Below are 18,864 nucleotides of genomic sequence, written 5' to 3'. Positions count from 1 at the left end.
AGAATTATATATACGAAATTTATGCTTCATTTCTACAGATGTAATAAATGAATTTTGTATAATGAGCAGTACTGAAAGTATTTCTAATAGAACGTGATCAAGTGTAAGTATATATATATATAATTTTTGAAATTAAATTTTATGTAGTTGAAATTTTTTTTGAAATGAAAAATAATATAAACTATTTTTTTTTATGAATAATTTATATTAAGTGATATTGAATTTCTGAAGTGATTCTGTATTTTTTTTTTATTCAATTTTTTTAGATGGAGGTTTTCATCACACACATATAACACAAAAACATAAAAAGTTTTTAAATAAAATTCTACTTTGGTGTTAGACTGCATAGAATATACATACATACATACATACACACACACATATATATATATATATATATATATAAAATCAACAAATTAAAGTTCAATGGAAATAAACCCTACGTCAATTTCTTTCCTTTCTTCACTGGTATTTCTTTTTTTTTACATGCCTAAATTAGGTATATATCTAAAATATTGAATACAAAAAGATATGATCTTAAAATATATAATTATATATATTTTTTAATATATATATAATTATATATATATTTTAAAAAAAACTCATATTTGATTTTTTGTTTTTAAAAAAATTATATCTTTTTGGTATTGGAATTTAACTTGATGATAGCACGTGAATATTTGTTTTTGTTACAATAACTTACTTTTTCTTTGTTTTTATTTAATATTAACTATTTTTTATAAGGAAACATATTTAATAATTTTTTTTTTAACTTCTACTAAGTTTAAATAAAGTAGAAGGCTGTATTAATAAAAATATTTTTCCAACAAAGTGAATTTAAAATATATATATATATATATATATATATATATATGGTTGCATTAAGCTTGGATGTTTTGTTGTCCTAACATTATGAAGATTATAAAAAATAGACTAGAACATTTAAACTATTTAATTATTTTATATTTGACAATAGACACTTTAATTTTTTTTTCTATTTTTCTCATTTCTATTTTTTTAATCTTATATCTATATCTCTTGTTGTTTTTTCATTTTTTTTATTTCAATAGAATATAATTATGTTGTATTTTTGAATTTTTTTCTAGATTCAAGTATGTGACATAATCCACAAAAATAACATCTTCTTTAAATATAGGGTATTGCAAATGCCACCATAGTTTTTGCTACTACCACATTAACTCCCTATCTACCATATGACACTTTTGTTCAATACCTTTCAAACCATTTGATTGAATAAAGATTTGATTGGATATTAATAATTAATAATTAAAAAATATCAAATGGATGGTGGATTTTGAATATCTTAAATATATATATATATATATATATATATATATACATCTTACTTCTTTTAGAATCTTCTATTGGATCTTATTGCTATAAATTAGAAAATATATTAAGAAAAAAATATCTCAAATTTGTTAATTCAATTTTTAAAACAATTTGCAATTTACTTTCTTTGTAGCCTTGTAAATATTCTTACTAAAATTGTAATGTTAAGATTTTTTTCTATTTATTGATCTATTTGTTTTTGGCATTTGCATACTAATATTTGTAATATTTTAATGTAATAAAATATGTGGAAATAAAATTTATATTCTTTCAAGTTCATTTTTATTATTTCATAAAAAGAAGAAAAACAAATCATATATATATATATATATATATATATAAACACACATTTATATGAACAACCAAAGTAAAATCTAGAATATCATATAAATTACATAAATTTATCACAATACTTTGTTTGGTTTTTATTTTACACCAAGTAGAGTCTTTAAAATTCAATTGAATGGTACATGATTGCAATGTAAGATGGATATTACAACTTTCCGAAGTTGCACACTATTATTAGAAATACAATAGACATTCCTACTCATGGGACTGGATGGGTTACATCGTATTACATCCGCATGAAGTAGTCACATCCTCAAAGGTCTTACAGAAGTTAGAAATGAGAAGCAATTGGTAAGAAGTTGGATATGAGTGTATTCAATTTGTCATAGCTGTCGACACAAGCTCTTATCAAAAACATCAAGTTTGCATGACCCATTCCATTCTGGTTCTAATCGACTTATGACGCTAAGATTGAATTGTCAAACAAACGCACTGAGATTGAAGTTTATGCAATTTTGGTTTTAGAACGTTTCCTACTGCAATAAAATCTATACTGCAGTGGGAATGGTTAATCGAAAGAAAAGTTTTAGAAAAAGGATCATGAAATTCAATAAGGATATTCATAAATCTCGAATCCAAAAGAACAATCACCCTACAAAGTTACCATACCAGGATAAATTCGGAAACTAAACCGACGACTGACTGAAAACACTGCCTGCTAAGCAGTATCCAAATATTTGGTGTCTCTTCTGTCTAACATACGCTACTATGAGATAATAGTATCTCCGAATGTTGCATCCTCGTTGAAACGCCATTGATGGGACATAAGCGTTCTTTTGGTCCTTTGCCACCAATCAAGATGAAATAAACGGAAGCTGAAACCGAGGTTGACACTACTGTTTTGCTGTTTGATCCATTTCGGAGGGGTTTTGAGGAAACGTTGTGCGTACATGGCCCTTCTCCTCTGACTTGTTTATGCCGGGTATCCAGCTTGTGATACCTCTTCCTTTCAACATCCGCTCTAGCTCCTCCACTCGATCCCGTAACATGTCAAGCTCGACAGCAACGACCTCATCTCGCTTCTTCAAGTCCTGTTACAGCCCGGATCGGAGATCAATGACGAAAGAGTAAGGAAGAAGTACCCAACTGGGAACTCAGCATTCAGAAATACACATCACGTCATGTGATGTGTAGAGTCCAAGCACCAACATAAGAGACCATTAGAGATGCCCCCTAAATCCAAATGAGCTCATTAACTGTGTTGGCCAATTTTTCCTATGCATCAGATGAATTAAACGAAAGCTGAAAGTTTTAGTTGCCAGGCAAAGATAAGACTAGACATAATGCACATCAGTGAGCAAGGGTAGCTACTGTTAAAAAATGAGGCCTTCTTCAGTGCTAATACCTCCAACTCTTGTTTGCGAGCTTCTTCTTTTCGAGCTTCAGAACGAGCACTTCGCTGAACTTCATATATAACCACACCTCCTCCAACCTGCCGCGACAAATGACAGTAATAGAACAAGGTAGACATATCAGTATGTGCCATAGATAGTTATTTCAGTGACGTTGATAGAAGACTGAGCTTTGTAAATTACAATTATGATCCAGGTTCATATTGACCTGTAGTGTCTAGATGCAATTCGTGGTAACAGTTAGTCAAGCCCCTTTCCACGATCTTTCCAAGAAGCACCCAAACGATTAAAGAATGAAATCTACAATCCGTAGATGCAGTAAATGCAACAGAGTCCGGGTCTAGACACGTACACTGAAGATGAAAGCTTCGCCAAGGAAGTCTGAAGCAGCTTGAACAGCCTTCTCCTCATTCAGTGGCCGGATTTCCACGTTTGTAGCATGGCCATAGATCCGTCTTTGCACGTTCACTTGAAATCTATGATTAGACTGCAATTCACAATCACCTCAACAATTTAATCTCGAATATTGGGCTCAGATATAGTTCAATCGGCACACAGAATCAAATTAACATGTGCACTCTTTCCGGCTATTTTTCCGGAGAAAAGCGACAACTCAGTGTCACAACGGCAAATGAACCACCACTGAAGCCAAATTTCAGCGACAAAAGCACCAGTGCACTATTCGTGCAATGTGATGTATGGCAAACTCGGTCTTCAACACCTTGAGTAGCAGCGCACCTCCCGCAGAGCTCTCTACCGATGTATGCAACCCAACCACTCATGCCCTAAATGATCTGTTTGGCGTAAATTGCTCAGCTGTTTCAAATAGTACAAAAATTGCAGCCCAATTGACTCTCGCTCTCGTGCTAAGACTGGCAAGAGATGTATACGACCCGCACAGTTGTCTGGCCGGGAGGTCAAAATATCACTAGACCTAATGGTATCGACATAACCATGGTTTCTATCGTAGTGGGAAAATGCGGTATACACTCGCCCAGAAGGACGATAATCTCGTCAACCTCTCCAACCTCTTCAATGCAGAGAATCATACTCTCACCTGAGCGAAATTGATAATAATCTCCCGAAACCGAGGGTGATGCGCCGCTTGCTGCTTCAATCTACTAGCCAAAGGTTTGCTGAGGGTTCTCAACACAAGTGTCCCCAGCTTTGCAAGAGGCAGCATCATTTTAGTCTCCGATCTTAACAAATTCTCGCCTCTAAAACCACGACCACATACTCAGCACTCTCCCAAATATACTTCCCAACCCCTATTGATCTAAAACCCACGTTGAAAATGATCTCATTAGCCTCCTGCCCCAGATCTTCCAGACATAATTGCAATAAAAACTCCCGTAAAATCCTCTCTTACTCTCGATATGTACACTTCGATACTTCTAGGTCGCCGGAACAGTACTTAAGCTGGTTCTCAGTGACTCAAAGAAGGAACTGCTCTTCCTCTGACACGACTCTCTCCCATACCATCCCTGAAAAGTATTTGACTTGAATCCTACACCTTCACTGCACAGAAAGACACTAATCTCTTGTTCCTAATCCAGTTCCATTGTCTGAATCCACGTCGCAACACCCAACTCACTGACTCCTGAAAGAAAAAAACAAAGGAAAACAAAACCCTCGCAAGCTGCAAGCCAATGACCTAAAAAGCTTCAAGTTCTCAACATTCGCCATTCTTGAGTTGCATTCTCCAAGCATTGCTTGTAGAAAAAACCTTCATACGACCTTGCGGAATACTCAATACCTACCACAACTCCAAGTTACAGTGTAAGCTAGAATGACCTGGAAGTGACCAGGTGGAAGAATTATCGCAAATAAGATCTAAATATTCGGTAAGAATTAAAACTGTTTCACCGGGAGAAAGAGGAATCAGAAACAAAATTATAAAATTAGCGACTCCAGGGATACGAAATAGTGGCTGAAATTAGCCATAACGTCGAATTCTCCAAGACTTTTTTCTCGCTTCAAACCACATTGCACAAATTCTATCCACATGTACCCACTGGTAGATGTCGGATTCGGCGCCGATTTTGTTGAATAATTGTGACTCTCGGAAACTTAGGCAGGAAGCCCCTTTGACTGGCTTGTGAGCCAACCGAGTAAATTTAAACAAATTGTAGCACGCGGAACTAGGGCGTCGCGGAATTGGGGCCTCGTGGGAATAGCGTAGAACGGGATTACGAGCGCTTGACACTGGGATAGCTCGCTGAACTTGCAGCGCACATTTCCGTGGTGTGATGGTTTGACGACAATAGAGGGAATGGGTGGATGGATGATAGTGTAGTTTATGGTGAATCAAGCTGACATTCATTTGCTCAAAATTCATCTTCAAATACAAGAGTTAACTATGTGCAAGATTTACAATGGCACTGCATATCTATGTTATTAGGTTGTTGTAATTGAAGTTACATTGCCATATTTAGAGCCGAATTTATCTTCCTGTTAACTCTACTGATTCTCTTTTTAGAAGCTCCTATTTGCAAGTGTGAATTGTTGTAATAAAATTATCTCTTGTTTTTTTTAATACAAACTCACATTTTTGCTGAAAATTTTTGGAGGTAAAATTTTCAAAAAGAATCTTGAGTTGACTAAGTTGAATTTGAATTAAAATAGAATAAACACTCTAATCTTAATGTTTAATATAAAATTTGCTTGGTTCTGAATTGAGGCTACATAAAAGTATACATGACTCATTTTAATAGTGGTTTTATATTTCAAGTACTGTTAACTCTAGCTTTGAATATAATCATTTATAAAAATTCATATATATTAATTTTTAAAATTCTAATAAAGATATTATGAGTTTATTCTCTATTTAATATTTTATTTACTTATTTTGTTTCAAAATTTATTAAATGATGTATTAGCATATAAAAAAAATCTTTATTTTTATATTTTTACACAAATAAAGAAAGAAATTCATTTTATCAAAGGTTTATAAAAATTACTCATCTTGAAATTATTAATAATGCTAAGATTGTAACAAAAATTGATGTTTAGAATAAATTTCGATAATAATATAGACCTTAGTCTTCAAAAAGTTTTACTATAAAAAACTTTTGTAAATATAAAAATGATTTTATTTTTATAAAATTTTAGTTTTAGTTTGTTTATGTTGTTCTTTTCTTTTCTTTTTTCTAATGTATATATATATATTTTAATTTATTTTTTATAAAAAATATTAGAAAAAATAATAAGAGTAGATCTAAGCTTATTTAACTTTAAATTTACAGTATTTATTCTTCTTTATATTTAAAAGTATAATGTGACTCTAAAATTTAATTCAAAAGTCTTAATTAGAAGAAGTGTTCTTTGTCTTGGTTTGGTTGATTTAATTTTATTTATAAAAAAATTATAGATTTAAAAAAATATATTGTCTTATATTAATGTAGAATTTACTAAAAAAAAGTGGAGTAATATGATTAGACCACATTAAGATACTTTAGATTTTGATATAATTACTTTGTAATTTTTAGAACCAAGTATGCATTTAATCCTTTATAGATTATTTTATGTCTTGAAAAAAAAAGACTTGGATAGTAGATATTTTTTAATTTATTTTTTAAAGTTTTATAATAATTTAAGATAGCTAATATATATATATATATATATAATGTTGCAACTAAGCCAATATCAATCTTTGTTCAAAGTAAATATACTATTATATTTTTGCAAAGATTAGATTTAGTCTCTTTTTTATATAATATATTATTGAATTTTTTGTACTTTCTTTATGTACATTAAAATCTCATTGTATTCCACTTAAATTTTGCTATTGGCAATGGATGTCGAAGTTTATCATAGATGCAAATCTCAAATAAGTAAAAAATCAATATATTCTTATATCACTCAAGAAGATTAGATAATTATTCAAAGATGATATAATATTAAACTAGAATGGCTATTACTAAAGATAAAATGACTAGAAAGTCTTGAAACAAGACTAAAGACTAAAAAGGCATTGACAAGAGTGAAGAAGATTTTACTCTTGCCTCTATATATACTATCTAACTAGATGCTACATAACAATGTTCTATAGGACCTCCAACATGTGTCTAATTTGTAAAACTCATGTTTTAATTTATAAGGTAAGCTTTTTGTATATATACCACATTATTAACTTGTAATATAACCTACTAACACATGTGATATATAGCTAATTTATTAGCAAAGTGTTAAACCTATCAATCACATATGAATATGTATAACAATAAAATTGCATCTATAAAGCTTCTAGGAAGATTTTCTACAAGATATTATTAAATTAATTTATTTTTATTTATTTTTATTTAATTATATTATCTAAAAAATTATTAAAATAAATATGTATGTACGTGATATTATTCTATTTTTTTAAATACAAGTTCAACAAACGATGGTAATAACATATTGATAAAATATAAAATGTGATGAATTCTATTTGCCACATTTCAAGATGAAAAGACCACTCTAATATTTGATTATTGTTCAAGCCTTTGTAACTTCTTTCAAACAAAAAATTTATAATACCATCAAAAGTTGTTTCTACCACTAATAAAATCACCAAATATTTGGAATCTCTTCCAAGGTCATTGTATCAAACACATTATTTCTTGCCATTTATTCAAAGAAGAACATGTTATTTTTAATGATCTTCATTTCTATTATATCATCTTAAATATTGTAACAATTGTAATGTCTTGTTTAATAACTCAAAAAATGGTAGTTTTTGATTTGAATCTATTGGTTGTTGATTCTCTATCTTTTTAGTACTATAAATACATAAAAATTACAAATAAAGATAGAAGGTAGAATGCAATATTTTCTAAACCACATTTCTTTTATAGAAAAGTTTTTTTATTCTTCATACTAATTTTGATGGATATGGTCAATAAAAAGCATCAACTTTCTTTGCTATATTTGCAAGATTTTTGATTGGCTTCCATATGTATTCACTAATATCATATTGGTGCCAAAAAATAAGGTAATCTAATTTATTTTGGCATTATCTTGAGTCCAAAACTTCTTTGACATCATATTCTTGACTATTATCCACTTGTATAAGAAGATGTGGCATTTTTTGTCTTTCTAGTATATCAATTATTTTATATAGCTTAAGAAGAGATACATAAAATACAAGATAGATCTTCATAGACTAAGGTAATTACAATCAATAAGCAATTGGATTGATTTATTTATAATTAAAAAATGGTCTAAGTCTATTATAATTCAACTAAATATAAGGCCAAATAGTCTTGGTATTTATCAAGGACAAAAATATAATAAAGACAAATAAACAAGTGAGACTTCTCTAAAAGAAAGATGACAAAATAGAAATAACTTAATATATATATTGAGAAAGAAACTAGAATGGCTATTGCCAAAAAGCCAAAAAAACTAGAGACCCTTGAAACTAGACTGGAAGCAAGAAAGGAGTTGAAAAAAGTGAAGAAGGCTTCATTCTTGTCTCTATATATACTATCTAACTAGGGGCTACATGGCGACGTTCTATAGAACCTCCAATATGTGTTGACTTTATAGGACACATGCCTTGACTTACAAGGCAAGTATTTCTACATGTGGGCCACAAAGTTAGCTTGATCTTCAAGCTAACAACATGTGTGGCACATGGCCAATTTGTTGATCACGTTTATAATCCCAAAAAGTCAATTAAAGATACCTATAAAGTCAAAGCAACATCTATAAAGCTTCTAAAAAGCTTCCATATCAAATACTACAAAATTAACTTACTTTTACTTACTTTTACTTACTTCTACCTATTTATACATGTAATTATTGGCTTACATGCATATGTCCGTGATATTACCCCTCCTTCTAAAGACGAGTTCCATGAGGAGCGATAATCATATGTTGAGAAAATCTATGATGTAATGAATTGTATTTGCCACATACTCTGATCTTTATTCTTTTCGAAGATGATTGATAGGACCTTTCAACCATCGATAGTGTCCCATACTAGGGCGGAAAGACCACCCAATTATTTGATCATTGTTGAGGCTTTCATAACTTCTTTCGAATAAAATATTTGGAATACCATCAAAAGTTGTTTTTACCTATAGTAAAATTACCAAATATCAGGAGTCCCTTCCAAGGTCGTAATACCAAACGTGTTGTATCTTGCCATCTATTTAAGTTAGAACATGTCGTTTTTAAAGATCTTCATCTCGATTGCGTCGTCTTGAAGGTTGTGACAATCGTAATGTCTCATCTGACAAATCAACAAACAAAGGCTCTTGAGTCAAATTCGCCGGTTATTAGTTCTCCATTTCTTGAGTGCCACAACTACAAAGAAGCTACAAACAAGGATTGAAAGTAGAATGTTATCTTGCCTAGATCTTGTTTTTTTTATAAGGAAGATTTTTATCTTGATTTTGATGGATGTCTTCGATGAAAAGCCTCCATTGCCTTTGTTACATTTACAAGATTCTTTATTGGCTCCCATGTGCATTCATTAATATCATATCTGTGGTAATGGATAAGATATTCTGATTTATTTCGGCGCCGCCTTGAATCTAAGACTTCTTCTATTTCAAACTCTTCATTATTGTCCACTTCTGTGATTGCTTGTTTTACTTATTTCGGAAGAAATCTCCCAGAATAAATCCATATAGGGAGATTCGAACATGGGGAATGACTAGTTACTTAAGCGTTCACGTTAGGGTCACACAATCAATTACCTCCTGAATGTATCGTCTCTATTTTCAATATCTGAATACACAAGGAAACTATAATCTCCTCCTTCACTTTATTGATCTCTTCCTTTTAGCAATTCAATGTCACGGCCATAATCATGTAAGCTAATAATTACATATATAAATAGCTGGAAGTAAGTAAAAGTAGGTAAAAGTAAGTTAATTCTATAATATTTAATATGGAAGCTTTTTAGAAGCTTTCTAGATGCTGCTTTGACTTCATACATGTCTTTAATTGACTTTTTGGATTAGAAACATGGTCAACAAGTTGGCCATGTGCCATACATATTGTTAGCTTGAAGATCAAGCTAACTATGTGGCTTACACGTAGAAAAACTTGCCTTGTAAGTCAAGGCATGTGTCCTACAAAGTCAACACATAATGGAGGTCCTATAGAATGTCGCCACGTAGCCCCTAGTTAGATAGTATATATAGAGACAAGAGTGAAGGCTTCTTCACTCTTGTCAACATTTCTTGCTTCTAGTCTAGTTTCAAGGGTCTCTAGTTTTCTTGTATTTTGGTAATAGCCATTCCAGTTTCTCTTTAAATATATATACTTGTTTATATATATTTTGTTACTTCTCTTTGAGTGAAGGCTCACTTGTCTGAATTATTTTTTCATCGAGTTCTTGTCCTTGATAGATTGACAAGAGTACACCTACAATATCACAGCTTTGTCTAATCTTGATTAAGAGTGGATTATCCCTTTTTTTTGATAAGATATAAGCGTATTAGAAGTTACGGATTACCCTCTTCTAAACTGATATTGTCCTTAGTATTTTCTTTGTCCGCAAGTCCTCTCTTCTATTTGTCTTGAGTGATATTAGACATCTTCTCTCTTCTAAGTGTTATCATGGCAGAACTTCTTGAAATAAAGAGTGCAATGGCACAAATACAAGAGCAATTGAAGGAATTAATGCTTGCAATGCATCAACTCAATTTACCACCACAAAGAACAACAAGATTGGAAGGAAGTGAAGATATAGAAATGGTTGGACCTGCTTCAACATCTACACCAAACCATGTCCTTTTTCCTATGGTGGAACGCCCTTCAAATATTAGAGAACCAAGAATTGCCTTACCCGAGAAGTTTCATGGCACCAGATCGAAGTTTCGAGGATTTATCAATCAAGTGCAACTTGTGATTGAACTTCAACTCCAAAGCTATCCAACTCCAGGATCACAAGTTAGATTCATTGGTACGCTTCTTTCAAGTTCAGTACTATCATGGTTTTCATCTTTTCTTGAACGACGAGATTCAATATTAGATAATCTAGAGGCTTTTTTGGCAAAGTTTCGATCAATGTATGGAGAACATGATGCAATTCGTGTTGCAACCAATAAGATTCGTATTTTACGACAAGGTAATCGATCATTAACGTTATATGCTTCACAATTTCGACAACTTGCAACTGATATGAAGTGAGATGATGCTGCACTTATTAGCCAATTTCTCTAAGGATTATAATATGAGGTAAAAAAATTAATGCTCAACTTACCTAATCCTCAAACATTGAGTCGAGCAATTGACTTTGCTGTGAAGTGTGACAATTGTCTTTTTGAATTCCGATCTTAGAACCGTACAAGTGGACCTCAACGTTACTATAATTCAATGGCAAGACCAACACCTCTTCAACACATACATTCGGAAGTAGAGAATATGCAAATTGATGCAGTACGTTTTAAACCTCTTAGTGAGCAAGAAAAGACTCGTCGTTGTCAAGAAAGATTATGTTTATATTGTGGAGAACCAAAGCACACTGCTCAACATTGTCCAAAGAAATGACGCAATCACAAAATGAGGAGTATGGCTGTGAAAGAAGATAATATGTCGAAAAACGAGTTTGTCCAGCTACAATAGGGACCGTGTGGCTGAAACCTTGCACAACTTCTAGTAAAGGTCTTATTCTCTCCTCAGAGCCCTTTCCTTGTTTTACATTAAATGTTATTTTAGGACCTAAACATTACAAAGTCTCTGCCTTGTTAGATTCAAGAGCCTTAGCGTGTTTTTTAGATGAATAATTTACTAAAAAACATAGCATATCTTTAGTAAAGAAAACTAAACCTGTTCATGTAGAAGTCATAGATGGTCGTCCATTATCTTCTGGAGATATTACTCACAAAATCCTTCCTATAGAAGTAATAATCAATGGTCATAATAGTTTTGTAGTATTTAATATCATTAGATCTCCCTCTAATTCAGTCATTTTAGGTTTATCGTGGTTAAAAAAATACAACCCTCAAATAGATTGGATTTCCCGAACTCTCACTTTCTCTAAAAGTATAACTAATAGTATAGTTAAGCAAGTAGAGAGTCATAAGTCCAGTTCAATTAAACTTGTATTTATAGGTACAAAAGCTTTCTTGCATGCTGCTATGAAAGAATCACCATACATTATTTATGCTACACCCATTTCTACTGGTGAAAAGACTTCAAGTGGCATTCCAAGCCAATATTAAGAATTTCAAGATGTATTTGAAAAAAAGAATGCGGATACACTCCCGGAACATCGTTCCTATGATTGTTCAATTGACCTTCAAGAAGGAGCACAATCGCCATTCGGACCAATCTATAGTTTATCACAAAATGAGTTGGCTGAACTCAAAGAGTATATTGAAGAAAATCTAGCCAAGAATTTCATACACCATTCTAAATCTCCGGCAGGAGCTCCAATTCTATTTGTGAAGAAAAAAGATGGATCATTGCGGATGTGTGTTGATTATGGAGGACTCAATAAGATTACCATAAAAAATAAGTATCCACTACCTTTAATATCCAGACTTCGTGATCAAGTGAATCAAGCTAAGATCTATACAAAAATAGATCTTCGAGGAGCATACAATCTAATTCGCATCAAAGAAGGAGATGAATGGAAGACTGTGTTTCGAACTAGGTATGGACATTTTGAATACAACGTCATACCTTTTGGACTTACAAATGCACCAGAAACTTTTCAACATCTAATGAATGATGTTTTTTGAGAGTTTTTGGACGATTTTGTGGTATGTTATCTAGACGACATCTTGATCTATTCTAAGAATCCAAAAGAACATGAACTTCATGTTCGTCGTGTGTTACAAAAATTAAGAGATGCAGGACTCTATGCCAAGATAGAAAAGTATATATTGCACACTACTCAAGTCGATTTCTTAGGTTACATCATTTCAAATGATGGACTTATGATGGATCCTAAGAAAGTTCAAACTATTATAGACTGGAAGATCCCAAAAACGGTAAGAGATGTCCAATGTTTTTTGGGATTTGCCAACTACTATCGGATCTTCATCAAAGACTTCTCTCGAGTTGCAGCTCCACTTACACTTTTGACTTGTAAAGACAAACTCCAATGGAATCAAGAAGCGAAAGTTGCTTTTGAATCTTTGAAGACAGCGTTTATTTCTGCACCAATCTTGTATCGTGTTGATTTTTTCAAAGCATTCTTTATGGAAACAGATGCATCAGACTTTGCTCTGGGTGTGGTTTTATCACAAATGGGAACTGATGACAAACTTCATCCAGTAGTCTTTCATTCAAGAAAATTCTCAGCAGCAGAAATCAATTATGAGATCCACGACAAAGAACTTCTTGCAATTGTGGATTCTTTTTAAGAATGGCGTCATTATCTAGAAGGCGCTTCCAATCCTCTCATTGTGTATATGGATCACAAGAAACTCGAATATTTTATGTCAGCACACGTATTAAATCGTCGCCAAGCTCGTTGGAGCATGTCTTTATCAAGATTCGAGTTCATCATCACTTATCGGCCAGGAAAACAATAAGGTTTATCCGATGCCTTATCTAGACGTTCTTATCTTGCACCAAAAGAAGGAGATGCAGCTTTTGAGCAACAAAGAACGGTTCTCTTGAAGTCGGAATAATTTCATCTTCGAGCAATAAAATCAACATTGACTGTTGATTTAACTTTTCTTAAGCAAGTCCAATTAAGTATGTCTTCAGACCCTCTTGTTCATAATATCAAGAACAATTCTTCTAAATCTCATGATCCATCTAAATTTGAATTCAAGAACAACCTACTCTATTTTTAAGGTTGCCTATATGTTCCAAAAGGAGAAGCATGTTTACGTGTTCTTCAAGCTCATCACGACTTCCCAACAGCAGGACATTTCAGATATAATAAGACTTTGGAGGTGATATCTAGGGATTTTTGGTGGCCTCAAATGTGGAAGACAGTTAAAGATTTTGTACAATCATGTGATGTTTGCTCAAGATCGAAAATTCCTCGTCATCGACCTTTTGGACTTCTTCAGCCATTATCCATTCCAGAACAACCATGGTCTTCTGTTTCTATGGACTTCATCATGGATCTTCCAATCTCAGGTTCTTATGACTCTATATTCGTGATAGTAGATCATTTTACCAAGATGGCACATTTTGTACCATGTACAAAAACTATCACAGGTGAAGAAACAGCTAAGCTCTTTCTTAACAATATCTATCGCTATCATGGATTATCCAAGGATATTATATCAAAGAAAGGAACTCAATTTGTATCAAGATTTTGGCGGATTTTTTTCAAGATTCTTAAAGTGGATATAATACTATCTTCGGCATTCCATCCTCAAACTGATGGACAAACGGAGCGTGTTAATCAAGTTTTGGAGCAATATTTAAGATATACCATTAATTACCAACAAGATGATTGGACAACTCTTTTGCCATTGGCAAAGTTTGCTTACAATAACACGGTACACTCTTCTACAAAACAAACACCTTTCTTTGCTAATTATGGTTATCATCCACGACTTGATACTTTTGACTTTTTAAAAGTTGATAATCTTGCTGCGAAAGATTTGGCAATTCATTTATCAGAGTTACATGCAACGATGAAGGCACAGTTAAAAGAGGCTTAAGAACAACAAAAGGCCAATGCGGATGTCTATCGAAAGGAACAACCATCATTCATCTTGGGTGATAAGATATGGCTACTTCGTCGCAATATCAAGACCACTCATCCTTGTGACAAGTTGGACTATCGAAGGTTGGGACCATTTTCTATTTTTGCATAAATCAATCCAATTGCATATCGTTTACATCTATCGGAGTCAATGAAAATCCATCCAGTATTCCACGTGTCTCTTCTTGAACCATACAAGACAGTGGACATACCAAGAAGATGACAAGCTCCACCTCCTCCTATAGAAGTAGATAATAATGAAGAGTTTGAAGTAGAAGAAGTCTTAGATTCAAGGCGACGCCGAAATAAATTAGAATATCTTGTCCATTGGCAAGCATATGATATTAGTGAACGCACATGGGAGCCAATAAAGAATCTTGCAAATACAGCAAAGGTGGTTGAGGCTTTTCATTGACGACATCCATCAAAATCAAGATGAAAACCTTCTTTATAAAAGAAACAACATCTAGGCAAGATAACATTCTACTTTTAATTTTTGTTCATAGCTTCGTTGTAGTAGTGGCGCTCAGGAGATGGAGAACCAACAACCAGTGGATTCAACTCAAGAGCCTTCATTTGCTGACCTGTCGGACGAAACATTACGATTGTCACAACCTTCAAGACGACGCAATCGAGATGAAGATCTTCAAGAACGACATATTTTTTCTCGAATAGATAGTGAGATACAACGCGTTTGGTATCACAATTTGGGAAGGGACTCTCGATGTTTGGTGATTTTTCTAGAGATAGGAACAACTCCTGATGGTGTTTCAAATATTCTATTCGAAGGAAGTTACGAAGGCCTCAACAATGATCAAATAATTGGGTGGTCTTCCCGCCCTGGTATAGGACACTACCGATGGTTGAGAGGCCCTATCAATCATCTTTTAAGAAAACAGAGATCAGAGTATGTGGCGAATACAATTCGTCGCATCATAGATTTTCTCAACATATGATGACCGCTCCTTGTAGAACTCGTCACTAGAAGGGGGGGTAATGTCACGACCATAATCATGTAAGCTAATAATTACATATATAAATAGGTAGAAGTAAGTAAAAATAGGTAAAAGTAAGTTAATTCTATAATATTTAATATAGAAGCTTCTTAAAAGCTTGCTAGACGCTGCTTTGACTTCATAGGTGTCTTTAATTGACTTTTTGGATTAGAAACGTGGTCAACAAGTTGGCCATGTGCCACACATGTTGTTAGCTTGAAGATCAAGCTAACTATGTGGCCTACACGTAGAAAAACTTGCCTTGTAAGTCAAGGCATGTGTCCTACAAAGTCAGCACATATTGGATGTCCTATAGAACGTCGCCACGTAGCCCCTAGTTAGATAGTATATATAGAGACAAAAGTGAAGGCTTCTTCACTCTTGTCAACTCCTTTCTTGCTTCTAGTCTAGTTTCAAGGGTTTCTAGTTTTTTTGTGTTTTGGCAACAGCATTTCCAGTTTCTCTTTAAATATATATACTTGTTTATATATATTTTGTTACTTTTTTTTGAGTGAAGGCTCACTTGTCTGAATTGTTTTTTCATCAAGTTCTTGTCCTTGAAATTCAGTCATACTAATAGCTGCTATTTCCACCAATATATTCACCCTCATAATCTCCAACTGTAATATTGCGCCTTCACAGCTTTCAGTACATAATTACCCTTGTTCCAATCTCTAAAATTCTTCACACAGAACTGCCATTCACATTACAATGTTTCACACAAACATAGACTCATTCTCTATGCTGAACTACAATCAGATTTCAGCATTCAATCTTTCTTCTTCTCAAATAATACCAATCACATTTCCATAATTCACTTCACAATATCCAAAAACTTTCAATCCTCTTATTCAAAGAAAATAACAAACAAAAGAAAAGAGGTAGCACCAAGCTTACCCCGGCTCACGACTCTCACAGTTTGGCCCTCGGCTTACGACTCTCACAGTTTGGTATTTTCTTCCTCTCTCCCATCCTCCTTATACTACCCTGAGATACCAACTCCTATACTACAGATGATAATTACTTTTCCTGACTATTCATCCATTCTACCTACTGAACCACCTTTTCAGCAATTATCTATCCCTGTTTACACTATACACTAGGTATCTATATTCTGAAAATAACTACTTATTCTACATAGCCCCACTCCTAACTGTGCAGCGTCCTCGCAAACACTCAATTGATATCTATCTAAAAATTATCTAACAAAACTCTACAAAAATTGCGATCCCTCTGACCTATCTAATTAATCAATTGCCGCAGTATCTGTTATTGGTTCCACCGATTCTGGTTCCAACTGCAAATCTTCATCCTCCTCCAATTCTTCCATCGGTTCCTGCCTCAACTGAGCTGAAAGGTCTTCATTGTACTCACCCAGTTCACGGACTTGAGCTTCCAATTTCAGGATCTGGGTATCTCTCAATTCCAACTAGCACTGAAAGTGACTCCTCTCTTCTGGAATTTTAGAAACTGGCAACGTCGATACTTATGTTTGACCAATATTGACTACATTCTCTGCCAATCTTGTCACTTCGGTGTTCAAGGCCTCAATTTCAGCCCTTATCCGCTCTGTTTCACATCTGTTTTGGTCACTCCATACCAATTTCTCTTGCAATTGGTTCATCTTTGTTTTGAATTGAATTCTTATCTTTTTGTTGGCCTTTGGTAAGCAATGCGTTCACCACCTCGATACGATGTACTAGTGAGTTTCATTGAACAGGGCCTTTGTCCTCTACCAGTTGGCTTATTTGCATTTGCTGGTCTCGGTTATTATAATTAAAGGGTGCATTGCATTGCTGATAAGTGTGACTAGACTGCTTACAATTTCCATATATTGGAGCATAGTCATCACTTGCCCTTGGATTAGGACATTCACTCACATAATGTCTGATTTGTCTTCAACGATAGCAACAAAGTGGTCTCCTACCACTTCATTCAGGGATAATGGGTATCTCTACTCGTATATTACGGCTAGGTCTGTTCCATTTCGGATGAGTAAAGGATCCTGCTTGACTCATTGTTACTATAAAGTCTGGCATTGGCTTCATCATGGGTAGATATTGATGGTATCCTGGTTGGTTCATCGCCAATCCATGAATATTGGATACACCTTCTTGGTGAAATTCAGAGTTGAGAAAATTAGAATAATTCCTATTTTGTTTATTCGCTTGATTTCCATTCCAACCAAACCTATTATTTGTTTGTACTTGATTGACATCCCACGAAGTTGGTTGATTCATTATCTGGTTATTGAGTTGTTGTTGCTTCCATAAATTCCAACAATTGGTGGTAATATGCTTGCCCTCGCAAAAGGTACATTATACAATCATTTGGGGTGGTGAAGGATATTCTGTTGTTAAATGACCTTGCCCCTTACAATTGCTGCACGAGACATTGGGATGCATATTGGTTAGTTTATGCCTTTTTTCTTTATCCTTGGCCACATTTACAGCCAATTCATCCATTTTTTTTGTCAATATTAACAACAATGACTCATTGGGATCCCTTGATACCAATGCATTTGGCAATTTCTTTGTAGGTATTGATTTTTGATATGCGAAATAAGGTGCATATGGATGATGATGATGGTGGTACAGCTTGCAATGGAATGGCATCCACTATTCCCTGTGGAATTGTATTATAATCATTCTTTCCCAAATAACTTTCGGATGCGTCATTCTAATTTGTCATTTGATAACCTCCTTGAGATGGAATCATTGTGGCTCCAACTGTTAAGTTCTGGTCATAGAAACATTCCTTCCATACTTTTGCTCGCTCAAGAGATGATGCAATGGTAGCTGATTGGACCTCCTTTACAAACATTTTTAATTCTGGTGGGTATAGTCCATTAACCAATATGGACAATACAAATGATTCTGGCATTTGGTTATTTGGCCATTTTTGAAGTATATCCGCTACACGACCATAATATGACTGTACCACTTCTCCTGGTACCATTCTGCTGTTCATTAGTTTTTTTCTAAGACGTTCTTCAAAACCAATTGGTCGAAAATGGACTAAAAATATATTTTTCAATACCTCCCAATTGATAAATTGTTCCACAGGTTGATAGTTATACCACTCAAAAGCTATGTCTTTCAATGTTGCTGGCAGCCATCTCAGCCAAATGTCTTCTGTTCTTCCATTATTGGCTACACACGCCATCAAGAATTGAGACAAATGTTGATCTGGATCC

General features: G+C 33.7%; 1 protein-coding gene across 1 annotated transcript; it reads right to left on the bottom strand.

The window, feature by feature from the left end:
• Window positions 1–2,225: 2,225 nt before the first annotated feature.
• LOC112279219 (uncharacterized) lies at window positions 2,226–5,132 on the bottom strand. The gene is made up of 4 exons (XM_024513449.3): window positions 4,111–5,132; window positions 3,406–3,540; window positions 3,047–3,133; window positions 2,226–2,732 (listed from the first exon to the last, which is right to left on the bottom strand). Exons 1-4 carry the CDS (start codon window positions 4,237–4,239, stop codon window positions 2,535–2,537), a joined length of 549 nt encoding a protein of 182 aa, XP_024369217.1. The 5' UTR covers window positions 4,240–5,132; the 3' UTR covers window positions 2,226–2,534.
• Window positions 5,133–18,864: the final 13,732 nt, after the last annotated feature.

The sequence above is a fragment of the Physcomitrium patens genome, chromosome 2 (assembly GCF_059467195.1).
Source record: "Physcomitrium patens ecotype Gransden chromosome 2, ASM5946719v1, whole genome shotgun sequence".
Lineage (NCBI taxonomy): Eukaryota > Viridiplantae > Streptophyta > Bryopsida > Funariales > Funariaceae > Physcomitrium > Physcomitrium patens.
Note: the sequence above shows the minus strand (reverse complement) of the source record. Positions and strands in the feature narration are given on the sequence as shown.

Excerpts from the sequence above, each read along its gene's own strand:
- LOC112279219 (XM_024513449.3), bottom strand. The coding sequence starts at position 4,239 with ATGATGCTGCCTCTTGCAAAGCTGGGGACACTTGTGTTGAGAACCCTC. Across the intron at positions 3,134-3,405 it reads GCGAAGCTTTCATCTTCAGT|GTTGGAGGAGGTGTGGTTAT; the intron begins GTACGTGTCTAG and ends TTGTCGCGGCAG. Across the intron at positions 2,733-3,046 it reads CTCGCAAACAAGAGTTGGAG|GACTTGAAGAAGCGAGATGA; the intron begins GTATTAGCACTG and ends GGGCTGTAACAG.